Source organism: Colobus angolensis, unplaced genomic scaffold (genome assembly GCF_000951035.1).
Source record: "Colobus angolensis palliatus isolate OR3802 unplaced genomic scaffold, Cang.pa_1.0 Scaffold17, whole genome shotgun sequence".
NCBI classification, from domain to species: domain Eukaryota; kingdom Metazoa; phylum Chordata; class Mammalia; order Primates; family Cercopithecidae; genus Colobus; species Colobus angolensis.
The window spans coordinates 645,913-658,398 of record NW_012114821.1 but is presented as its reverse complement, the minus strand read 5'-3'; the positions used below and the strand labels follow the sequence as shown (position 1 = coordinate 658,398).

General features: G+C 59.8%; 1 protein-coding gene across 2 annotated transcripts in view; it reads right to left on the bottom strand.

The window, feature by feature from the left end:
• CYHR1 (cysteine/histidine-rich 1) overlaps positions 1 to 12,486 on the bottom strand; it is a 15,881-nt gene continuing 3,395 nt past the window's right edge. For both annotated transcript variants that reach the window (XM_011938016.1, XM_011938017.1), the window contains 3 exons: positions 3,611 to 3,849; positions 2,748 to 2,959; positions 1 to 1,167 (listed from right to left, as the gene is read on the bottom strand). In XM_011938016.1, coding sequence (XP_011793406.1) covers positions 776 to 1,167; positions 2,748 to 2,959; positions 3,611 to 3,849 — 843 coding nt within the window. In that variant the 3' untranslated portion in view covers positions 1 to 775. The remainder of the gene's footprint in view (positions 1,168 to 2,747; positions 2,960 to 3,610; positions 3,850 to 12,486) is intronic.

The following is a 12,486-nucleotide window of genomic DNA, read 5'->3' as shown; positions in this document are numbered from 1 at the left end:
TAACTTATCGAAGAGCCTGCAAGGAGTTTAATCTTTTTCCTGGGAAGAGACAATTTCACCCTGCTTTCCGAAAATGTCTGCTGAGTCCCGTCTCCCTGGGAGTGGCCAGTTGGCCAGGGCAGCCCCAACCCTACCTGGATCTCCCTGCCCAAGCCTCAGTCTCAGGATCCCATGACAGAGTGTAGGGGGAGGCAGTGTCTCTGAGTCTTCCTCGGGGGACGTGTGCGGGCACAGAGATGGGGACGGGGCAGGCTCTGACCCCCAGGCCAAACCAAAGCTCCCAAGCTGTCCATTCACAGCCATGCCTTCCCCTTGAACAAAACAGAAAGTACGAAACAAGGCTGCCTTTTAATTGCTATCAGATATTCGGATATCCCGTCTGACGTCAGCAAGGCCCCCGCGCCCGGCCGGAACCCGCTGGGACGGAGCAGCACTGCCGCCTGACTGCACTGAAGGGCTGGGGCAGGGTCGCTATGCCTCTCGGCCTCCTTGCTGCCACCGTCTCTGAGCCTCGGGGCGCCTGGTGCACCATCTCCTCTTCGGGTCAGCCCAGCCTCTGGCGGCCCTCGGAAGGAGGGGAGGCAGGGTGCGGGGGTGAGCCGGAGGCGGGGGTCCTGTCACGCACACATGCAGACTTGCCCTGTGTTGGCTTCGTTTGTTCTCCTCCTTTGCTAAAATGATCCGATAGTCCCGTGAAGCAGCTGCCAGCCAGGTGGACAGGGCAGCGGTGCTGGGATGCTGCCCGTCAGCTCCTTGGGCGTCCTGAGGCCCCGCCCTACTTCTGTATCTGGAACAGGAAGAGCCGCAGGTTGATGTTCTTGGCGGCCAGCAGCTTGTTGCACTCCACGGAGTCAATGATGGGCAGTGGCACGTAGTCCGTCTCGTTGCTCTCGTTGGTGAAGACGAAGTGGTAGATGACAGGGCTGATCCTCACGTCATCGTAGGGGCCCTTGAGCAGCAGGAAGGAGCACTCCAGTGGTGCCGTGACCTTGCTCTTGAGGAGGAGCTGGAAGGAGAGCGTACGCTTGCATGACAGGTTGGGGTTGCGCTCCGAGTCATTGACGCGAGCCTTCAGGACCCACGTCTGGTTCAGCACTGTGAACCTGGGTGTCTCGTAGTACAGGCGCGTGATGAAGTCATCTGTGCGGTACGGCCGGAACTGGACCTCTGTGGAGACAGACAGGGCCGGAAAGAGCCGGCTGTTAGTGTGGGCAGGGCTGGGCAGCAACGCCTTCCCTGACCAGGCCGAGGGCAGGCTCAGCCGGGGAGGAAGGCAACTTACCCGGGCACCGAGCTCTGCTTGTCACAAGCAAGCCAAACACAACTATGGCAAATGGAGGCGCACACAAGCTTTGAGGGGAACAACTACAAACAGAATCAACATGGATTAGCTGGAGAGAGTCCAGAGGCTGCACGTGTCAGGCCACACCCAGGCGTGCCCGACCCACGCTGGCCTCCCTCATCGCCCCGAGTCCCGGGTGTCCCCCAGGGCGGGGTAAGCAGACACACAGACAGGATGCGGTTCCGAGAACAAGTGCACTTTATTGGTTCTGATACAGAGGAGCTGCCAGAAAAGCCAGCAGGCGGCTGCGGCACCCAGCCCTGCCCGAGGGGAGCACCAGGTCCAAGGGCGCCAGGCCTGATCCGGAGCTGCCAGTCAGCAGGCAGCCCTGCCTGCATAGTCCTCTTGGGCAGCCCACAGCCTGTGGCCGGCAAGTCCCTCCGCGGAGGCGTGGGTTCCCAGGTGGCCAGTCTTTCCTGCATGAATGGGGCTTCCCACCTGGCCACGGCCGCAGCCACAGTGCCCCAGCCTGCCTAGACTCCACGAGGCCCTGGTATCTCCAGGACAGCTAAGGCTGCTACTCACCACAGGCTGTGGCTGCCGCAGAGACCCCAGGCCCTCAGCCTCTCTGGCCTGCTTGGGCCCACATCCCGCTGGGCACAGTCCAGGCAGCAGGGCGAGACTGGCTGCCCACGACCGCCCTGCTTGCGCCACACCTGGTGCTCTGAGCTGGCCGCCTGGTGTGGGCTGAGAGTAGAGGGACGGAGCTTCCTCCAGTGGCCCCAGTATCAACAGGTGCTCCTTGCTGTCTCTGGGCCAGACTCTGGCCTGGCTCCTGCTCCCCGACATGTTCAAAGGCGGTGGCAGTGGCCCAGGGATCCAGTGTGCCTGCGCACGCATCCAGCCTGTGCGTCTGTGGGTGTCCACTCCCGGTTCTACAGTTTGAGTCGGGCACCCTCAGCTTGTTCTGGAGCCCCGTCCCTGCACGGCTTCGTGCCAGCCTTGAGAGGCCCACGGCCGGGGCAGTGACTGCCTGTAGGCAGGACCTCGCTCGGCAGGGTGCTCTTCTCGCTCCAGGGTCCGAGGGGCAGGCCCCTAGCTCCCAGGCCCCCTGAGACCTGCTCGCTTTCTGGTTAGACCCTGACTGTTCTGAGGCTCTGGAGCCCCACAGTGAGATGCCACCTTGCGGGAGTGGTGAAGCCAGGGTGGGGAGGACAGGTGGGCGGGGCTGCCGTGAGAGCCACACAGGTGTGCACCTGGGGTCTGCCTCGGCCTCTCCTTCTGCTCAGTCTCCGGCCTGTCTTCTTGCCTGAGGTGTCCTCCTGTCCACCGGGAGCTTGTCCAGAGCCCAGCCGTCTGGTGCCATCAGTGCCCAGTGCCCAGAGCCTGCTGCCCCCAGGCTCCTGGCTGCCAGCCCCCCACGCCCACACCTGTGTGGCATGCAGCAGGCGGCGGGGCGCCTCACCTGTGTAGCCGATCTTCTCGAAGCTGAGTAGGCTGAAGATGCTGTTGTACAGCTGCATCTCCTTGCGGTGGCTCTGGTCCATCCCATCCAGGATCTCCATCAGCTCACTGCCCGTCTTGGTCGGGTGGGCACATGCAGCTTCGTGCACTGTCAACTCATGGAAGGGGCCGTGCCATGGGCAGCCGATGCGTTTGTACTTGCACTGGGTTACCCTGGGGGAGGCAGGCACATTACTCACAGCCTGAGCCCCGAACAGGCGGCTGCAACAAGCTGTCCTCCCACATGGCTTCCATCCAGCTAAGAACCCCTTCCTGCAGGACACACGTAACTGTGAGCCCAGCCCCCAGGATGAAGTCAGAGTGGCAGTGTGTGGAGAGGAAGGAGATAGGCAATAACAGGGAGAGACAGGGGAAGGAACGGTGCAAGCTTGAGCCCGCATGCCCTGCACTGAGGCGTGGTTCTCTCCTCTGCTTGGCAGCGGTGGTCCTGCACAGCCTCACTGCAGGAGACTTGGTGGCTGCCTCCACTGGATGGGTAGCCATGGGCAGTGTAGCCTCACACCAAGCTCCCTGAGGTCCTGGGTTGGATACGCTGTCGTGGGCCCTTCAAGGGGTTCCCCCACAGTCACAAAGAGCACTGGAAGGCTAGGTTCGTATCTGGATAACAACTGGACGCAGAACCCGCCTGTCCCCATCCTGTGCAGACACCCTCCCCCAAGGCCATCGCTGGGCTACATGGGTGGCCCCCGAGGCCCAGGCAGCAGGGATGGCCAGACCACCCTGCACAGGGCCCTGCTGCACCAGGGTGGGCTTCCAGTAGTCCTGGGCCCTGCCTGTGAGGCTGAGCCCCTGACCCTCAGTTACCTGTCCTGGCATTCCTCTTTCTGATGCCTCTCCAGGAGGGAGCGGGGAAACTGGCGCAGGCAGAAGCCACACTCTGAAGGCAGCTCGCTCACGGCTTTCTCCACGGCCAGGTTCCGGCAGCAGAGGCTCTTACTGATCTCACAACGACAATTGGGGCACGTGGCCTGCTCCTCCTTCAGCCGGGCATCTGCTAGTAGGTGGATAAAACAGCCAGCGCACATCAAGTGACCATTAGTACACTGCGAAGAAGGAAAGGGAGACGAAGCTCACAGACCTGCGGGCTCATGCTCGCATACACCCGCCCATGCCTGTCAGCTCCGGCCAGGTGTCCTGAAGGACTCCAGCTAGTGCAGAGGGGCGCACGTGCCTGTCCTGAGTTGTGCTGGAGTGTGGTGAACACTGAGAGCTGCTCAGGAGAGACAGGCAGAGCCAGCTTGGGTTCTTGCAGAGATTAGAGGTCCTAAGAGCAAGGCCTCATCAGCTCACAGAGGCGACAGCTGGCCCTGGCAGTGATGGGTGCAGCCACCTGAGGCTTAGAGCCAGGCTTTTCTCTTAGGGACCAGCGACTGCCCTGACTCCCCTACAGGTCCAGAGTTTGGGAGCCCTCCAGAAACACTGGGCTCTTGGCCAACACTGTCAGGTGGGGAGCGGACACGGCTCCCACACGGGGGCAGGGATGTTCTCTGGGTCTTCACAAAGGCCATTCATCCTGGGTTGACAGGACCTGCCTCAGAGAGGTCCTGAGTGGACCAGCCTAGCCTAGCCCTTCTATTCCAGCCCTCCCCAGGGAGCCCAGGTGAGAGGAGGCAGCTGTCCCCCCATCCAGGGAGGTCAGCTACCTGCAGAGGCCTCCTCAGAGCTGGAAGGCAGGAGCCAAGCTGGCCCAGGACAAGGGCAGGTGAGCACACAGGGAGTGCCTGGGGAGTACGAGTGGGAGGGGGGCTCTGAGTGGGTGCCCAGCCTGCTGGGGTAACCAGGGTTGGCAGGAGCAGGGCACCTCCCGCTGGGCTCCCTGCCTGTGTGGGCTCCCAGCACGGCCAGTGGCCCATCCTGGCTCTCACTCCCTCAACATAAGCCTCGAGCGTCCACTTGGTGCCACCGAGAGACATTCAGCAAGCTGCGGTCCTAGCCTGTGGGGGCTCCCAGCACAGCCAGTGGCCCATCCTGGCTCTCACTCCCTCAGCATAAGCCTCGAGCATCCACTTGGTGCCACTGAGAGACACTCAGCAAGCTGTGGTCCCAGCCCGTGGGGGCTCCCAGCATGGGAGGCAAGAAGCCCAGACCAGAACCAAGAGGTCCAAGAGCAAACAAAGCCTTTTGTACCTGAGCAGACACAGCTCCCACAGCCCTGGCTGGAGTGGGGTGTGCAGGCTGAGGCATTCCAGGGCCAGACAGGAGTGACGGGGATGTGATGTGACTCACAGCTCACTGAGGGGAGCAGTCAGCAGAGTTGCTCCTGTCCTGATGCCTCTCCAGCAGCTGGCCCAGGCTTGCCAGCCATGCAAACCTCCAGAAAGCCACTGGGCCACAGGCTTCCTTTGGGACCTGGGACCCTCTTGAGAATGGGATGTAGTGCAGCAGAGGGGCCTGCCCAGGCCCAGCCTCTCCACAAGGTGTGTGTCAGGGAGGGGACACTCACAGGGCCCTGCCTGGTGGTGCTGGGAGGCCACCCCTGCACATGTGGGGCCCCGGTAAGCCTGAGCTGCCAGCTGCCATCCTATTGCTTCAGGAGCCTGTGCACCCCAAGCTAAGGAGCGGCCAGATGCTGGGGCTGTTTGCTCAGCACCTGTGAACCAGGCCTAAGGTCTGCTGAGTCAAAGGACCTACATGTGGAGAACCGACAGTGGGGACAAAGCCCTTTTTCATGGAATCCACCTCCACATGACCACCACCCATTAACTGCATTCAATCCTCAAGTTCTCAGTTTGGTTAAAAATTAAAATGACAGGCAGTGGCTCATACCTGTAATCCCAGCTCTTTGGAAGGCCGAGGCAGGCAGGTCACCTGAGGTCAGGAGTTCAAGACCAGCCTGGCCAACATGGTGAAACCCCATCTCTACTAAAAATACAAAAATTAACCAGGCGTGGTGGTGCATGCCTATAATCTCAGCTTCTCAGGAGGCTGAGGCAGGAGAATGGCGTGAACCCGGGAGGCGGAGGTTGCAGTGAGCCGAGATGGCGCCACTGCGCTCCAGCCTGGGAGACAGAGTGAGACTCTGTCTCATAAATAAATAAATAAATAATTAAAACATACACAGCTGCCTGAGTCTGGCTCTGATTGGGGTGGGGACAAGCTGAGGCCTGCCCCAGAAGGTGTGAAAATCCACCAGCTAAGTCCAGGGGTCAGCGGTGGATGGACTCTGGGCAGGAGTGGGCACAGACGCTGTTGAAGCGGCTGTCCTACAGGAGGCACAGACCAAGGGCCCACGCCACTGCCTTCTCACAACCGCCAACCCTGGAGGTGGCCACTCCATGCGGCCAGCTCCAGACACCTCCTGATGAGACTGCCCGGGTCCCCTGGATGAGGTTCTGGGCCCAGCTCTGCACGTGCAGTGTGGCCTGAGCACAGGCACAACGGTACTCCTTTTGGCTGTGGCCCAGCCCCCAAGGGAGTTCCAGGCAGGGCTCGAGCACCTGATCCCACCCACTAAGGCCATCTGGCCTCTCTTCCTGGCTCTGGATAGCCCAGGAAGATTCGAGGTGGAGTCCTGGACCCTCCCAAGGGAGCACTGAAGCTACCGAGCACATCACCACTTACTTCCCAGCACTGCCAGCCTCTCCCCCGAAAGCTACCCCAGCTCCTGGGCCAGTCCCTGGCCATAGGCCTCATTCCTTTGGGGCCTCCAGACCCCATCATGGGCTCAGTCAATTCCATACCATGGGGAGGCAGCAGTGACCCTGCCCTCCTCTGGCTCCCTCTGGGCCTCCGAGAGGAACTGCAAGCTCTGAGGAGACACAGGGCCACTGCCCCTTCAGCAGCAATGGTGCCTGCCACTCAAGTCAGAACACAGGGAGTCCCTAAGGTGCCCTGGACCACACTGGCCCAGCAGCCAAGGGACACAGCCACACCTACCCCCAGACCCTCCTCACTGGTCAAGGGACACCCTCCAGGTGCACGGCCCGGGCCCGACCAACACTCAGCCCAGGAGGTCTGTCCACAGGACAGTCACTCGTCACAAGCTCCAGAGCCTTCCCTACCATCTGGGTCCCCTCAGCCCCTGCGCAAGACTCTGGCTCCACACCAAGGCCAGGCTACAGGCAGCTGCATCCTTGGCCCTGGCAGCATCTGGTCAGATGCATTTGATTCTGACTTGTGCCCACCACCCGACAGAAGCTGGGCCCTGGAGGGCTCCGCACAGTCCAGGGGATGGCATGGGCCAAGGCCCCCAAGAGCCCAGGCACCTTCAAGAGCAGCTGCTGCAGCACCCAGGCCAGGCCACCTCTCACCACCAGCCAAGAAGACCCCACGGGAGGGGAGAGGAGGGGATCCCACCCTCCCCCACAACCAAGGATGACATCATGGGGCTGACGTCATGGGGGTGACATCATGGGGGAAGACGTCACTGGGGTGATGTCAAATGGGGATGACATCACGGGGTGACATCGTGGGAGACTGACATCACAGGGGAATGGCATCACAGGGGAATGGCATCATGGGGGTGACATCACAGAATGATCACACAGATATCAAAGGGGGATGGCATCATGGCAGACTGACATCACACTGACATCATGGGGTTGACATCAGAGGGAGTATTGGCATCACAGGGGATGACATTGTGGGGAACTGACATGATGGGGGATGACATCATAGGGGTGATATCACAGGGGACAGTAACATATGGTGACATCACGGGAATGAGGTCACATGGGGGAAATGATGTCACGGGGTGACACTGCAGGCAATGCTACCACGAGGGAATGACGTCACAGTGGACTGTCATCACAGGATAACAACATCACACGGCCTCCTGGCCCCTCCTAGGGCAGATGTGGGCTTGAAGCCACAGTGCTGGGCTCAGACCCAGCCCACAGGTCACCAATAGTATGACCCTGGGCTCTCCTCTTGGGGCCTCAGTTTCCTCACGTGCACAGGTGATGAGTATAGGATCAGCTTCATTCTGTGCTGATGAGGTGGGATGGGACAGAGTAGCACTGCCCCACACTCAGCAGGCACAGAGGAAGTATCACCACCTCGGGCAGCCATGGCAGAGCCGCTGGGGCTGCCAACCCCAGGAGCCAGACCCCAGGCCCCTCTGCAGATGCTGATACACACAGGTGGTCCAGAAATGGCCATTTGCACCTGCATCCTCAGGACAGCACCCAGCCCTCCCCGCTGCCGGCTACAGGCAGCTCATGCAGACCCAGGGTCTCCACTTGAGCTACTTCTTCCCTGGGGTTAAAGGGGAGCTGGACAGGCTAAACAGGCTCAAGAAGGAGACCTGACCCTGTTCCCCAGCTGAGGGCCCCCACGACTTTCTGGTGGTCCCAAGGTCCCTATGGTCAGCTGGCCTCGTAGGAACCTTTATGAGCCTGGACTGCATGGTTCTCTCAGACCCTGGGGACCCTTCCCACTGGAGGATGGCACAGTGCCCAGGCCTGTGGGAGCAGTGCCCTCACTCACCTAGGGCTCAGGGACCCACCGGCCCTTGACAGAGGTCGTCAGAGCCAAAACGCAGCCAAAGGGCTTCCCTGTGGCACAAACCACAAAAGCGCTGCTCAGCCACATGGAGGTCCCCCTTCCTCTGCCATCCGCATGCAGGCCCCACCAGGGCCAGTGGTGCTTCAGGACATACCCCGCACGCTCGGTCCCTGACCTCCTGGATCAAACATGGGTCTGAGAGGGACCGGCACATTGTCCAAAGCCACACAGCTGGTTAAGTGTGAAGCCAGGACTCGAACCCTCTGCCCAGGCTGCATTTGAAGTCCCTCACCTGCTACTGCTGTCAGACCTCAAATGGGGGCCAGTCAATACCCAGAATCAGGCTCACATTCAAAACAAGGCTGCTTAGATCTAAAAGTAACTCAAATGATAACCACCACAGAAAATAAAAATTCTCAATTAGCCAGATTCCAGAAACTCTTCCTTGCTCCTGTGAGTTTTAAATACCTAAGCAGACATATTTACAAGGATCTTTCTTTTCTGCCACTTTCATCACCACAAAGAGCAAGTCAGCTGCAGTCCTGTACTGCTGCCCAGGAGACTGGGGAACAGGGGCCCGAAGCTCCTTGGACATGTGGATGGTGACTCCATCCCCACAGGACTGTGCACTGTTGGGCTGGCTGGGGGTGTGGGGCTCAGGCAGACAGGAGTCATCTCTGCTTCCTGGGCTGTTATCAATGGGACCGTCAAGATGTGGCAGAGACATGGGCGCTACAGGCGGGAGGGCAGGTGCACACACTAACCCACCCACAGGACAGAGTGGACACACTCTGGTCAGATGGGGCAGGAGGGGATCCTTGTAGCAAGGAGAGAACAAAATCTCAAAGTGGGAGCGCTGCCTCGGTCGGGCCGAAGAGGTGGGCAGGGGCAGGGAGAGGACACCTCAGGCAGGAGGGCACGGGAGTGGCGGGGCACTGTGCAAGGCTGAGTTAGAGGGAGCGGCTGGAACACATCTGAGAGGCCTCGGGCCGGTCCTTACACCCGAGAGAGCTTGTTTTCGCCTTAAGAATGCCCCATGAGGGGTGGGAACAATGTGCAGTCCCTTCCTCCAGGTGCCAGCACCAAGGCCCAGGGTCTCAGCTGACACCAGCAGGAAAGGTCAGGGCCAGGTCTGTCTTATGCAGGACCACACTGGGACTCATCTGAAGGGCCAAATCAGAGGGAGAGAAGTCAGGGATGAGGTTGCGGCTGCAACGTCCCGGGCACTAGTGAGGCTGTGTCTTCCCAGAGGAGGTGCCACATGGGCAGAGGTGCCAACAGGCCACACTTGCCCTTGGGCCACAGAGCAGGGAGCCAGCAGGAGCAACCTGACCACCTGCTCGGCCTGAACAGGCCAGAAACTCCTGCACGGGTGTCCCTGCTGGCTCTGCCAAGCCCTCTTGCCACCCACCTGAGACTCCAGAAGGTGGCTGTACACCCTGTCAGGCCAGTCGCCCAGGACACATCCAGCACCCACACAGAGAACACCAAAGCTGGGTCCTGCTGTACCGGCTGCGGCCCCAACCTGACGTGACGCAGGACTCGGCGGTGGCAGAAACCGTTTGCATGAGGGCCTCAGTCTGATACCCAAGCAGGTTTCCCAGCCTGCGAGGCATAATTGTGCAGGCACAGGCCTGTGGGTCAGTTGGCCCTGCAGGCCCAAGGGCTCAGACCTGGGGCACCACCCGAGGCTTCCCTGCCAGCACTGGTGGCATCTGGTATCTGGATGACAAGCTCTTGAGTTACTGAGGACCCAGCCAACTCCAGAGGTCCATGGGATTGTTCCCCACAGCCCCAGTGCCAGGCACAACACACAAGGTTCAGCATGGATACTCCCATCTTCATCTCACCAGAGTCGGGGACTGTCTGAGTCAGCCCCCAGCTTGGCTGGTGCCCACCCTGAGCCATGTGTTCTGCTGGGGTCAGGAAAAGCGTTCTAGCAGGAACAGAGGGTGGAACCTGCTGCATTCCTGACACTGGCTGGCTCGAGACAGCCAATCAACACGGTCACCAAGGAAGGCTAGTAGAATATGGTAGACTGAGCCCAAGCTGGGGTGATGGCCAGCATGGGCCCAACCAGGGACACGCAGAAGGCAGCATGTAGAGACCCACACCATCTGTGCCCAGATTCTCCAGGGAGCAGAGCAGGCAAGAGTCCATGTCTCCAGGTCTGTGTTGACCTTCCGGGGGCGCCACTCACAGCAGAGGGCCACCCCTTGGAGGTGTTCTCAGCAGCATTTGGGGTGGCCAGTGCCCACAGCACTCCTCGCTCAGCTGCTCTGTTCCCAGGGAAGTCACTAAGCAGAGCCCTCAGGCCAGGGAGGGCCACCAGCCAGGGCAGCCCCAGTGCTTTCAGTCTCCATTACACCTGCTCAGCTCCCTGCCTCTGGCCACCGAGGGCAGAACTCTGTTCCGCACAGTGCAGGCTGGTTTGAACCAGCCAGGCTAAGAGGCCTAGTCACCAGGAGCTCCGGTCAGCAGCAGAGCCATCACTCTGTGTTGGGCTAGCCTAGCTGGGGGACAGAGTGTACCAGGGGCCAGTACCATGTGGCCCATCATCACCAGGTCCAGCTGCAGCTCCAGCCCACCCACCAGTGGGGAGATAAGGAGACTTCCCTGTTCCCCTGTGACCTTGCACCATTGGCTTAGCTTGTTGGAGTCTCCCTCGAGATCCAAGAAAAAAAGAGTTCTGGCCGCGTACAGTGGTTCACGCCTGTAATCCCAGCACTTTGGGAGGCCGAGGCGGGCGGATCACCCAAGGTCAGGAGTTCGAGACCAGCCTGGCCAACATGGCGAAACCCTGTCTCTACTAAAAAATACAAAAATAGCCGGGCATGGTGGCCGGTGCCTGTGATCCCAGCTACTCGGGAGGCGGAGGTAGGGAGAACTGCTTTAACCCGGGAGATGGAGATTACAGTGAGCCGAGATTGTACCACTTCACTCCAGCCTGGGTGACAGAGTGAGACTCCGTCTCAAAAAAAGGAGAGTTCTTCCACCTGGGACGATCGAAGGTTGTGAGCCAGGAAAAGGGAGCTGGAGAGTGGGCACGTCTTGGAAGCCAAGGTACTGCCAAAGCCAAGAAGTAACTGCTAACTCTGGGAGCCAGTGGCTCTGAAAAGTGCTCCCCTAGCTGGTCCTGGTGGCTGACACCCAGGAGGGTGGGTGAGAGCCAGCGATCTCTCCCCATCCAGGCACACTGGGATCTTCCCAACAAGGTCATGCCAGAGCAAGGAGGACTTGGAGATCCAGAGTTTGGGGAAATGGCAACCCAGACTAGCCCTACACCATCTGTTACAAAAGCAGCTCCTCATCCAGGCCCCTAGTTTAAACACAAGCAGGGAAACAAGGCCCCATTAGCTACTTCCAGGTCCTCTAAGTGTAAAGAAAGCTGACAGGGAACCTGCTTCATTTCTCACAAGGACTGGGGAGCTGAAAGGAGGGAAAGACACAGGGAAGGTGGAGACACTGTACTCTGCCTCTGGGTGTCAACCAGAGTTTGTCCCTGGTGCTACCTGGGAAGGGTCATGTCAAACCCACCTGGACCAGGGACCCTCTCTAACAGCCCTAGATTGCTTAAGGGCTGAGTCCAACTGCCATGTGGATGTGAAGATGGGGGAGGAGGGGTGGGCCGGCCTCCTGGAGCACTGGCTGCCTAGGAAGCCTGGCCTGGCCTGGGTGAGGCGGGCAGGAGCCTAGCGTGGGGCATGGCAGGTCCAGGTGGATCCAGGGTTTGCCTGGGACTGGAGAAGGTACCTAGACTGTGGGGCTTGTTGCAAATGGTTCATCCCGACAAGCAGCAATCCCCTCTCCCTACTGTTCTTCAAGATGAAGTGGAAATGGACAAAGTGAAAGGATTTTTCCACCCAGGAAGATAGAAAAGGAGACGTCCATAGGATGTTCAGGAGTGGAGGGACAAGCTCGGGGGTGTGGCTGCCAAAAGAATGGGGAAGCAGCTCTCCAGCACAGGACTCTGAGCCCAGGGAGCTTGGGACCGGGTGGGTTGGGGGAACAGTTGTGGGGTAAGGGTCAGTTTGAAGGTGTGGGTTGGAAGAGTGTTGAGAGGACCGTGGGGAAATCTAGAAAAGAAAAGGGAGAGGTAATAGGAAGACAAGCGACTGAAATTGGGAATTAACGTGGATCAGAAAACAGAAAAGGGGGGTCCCGAGCTGAAAATAAAGCCCCGAGAGGAAGACAACGAGGAGCTTCAGAGCAGGCGCTGGAGCTCCGCTGGGCGA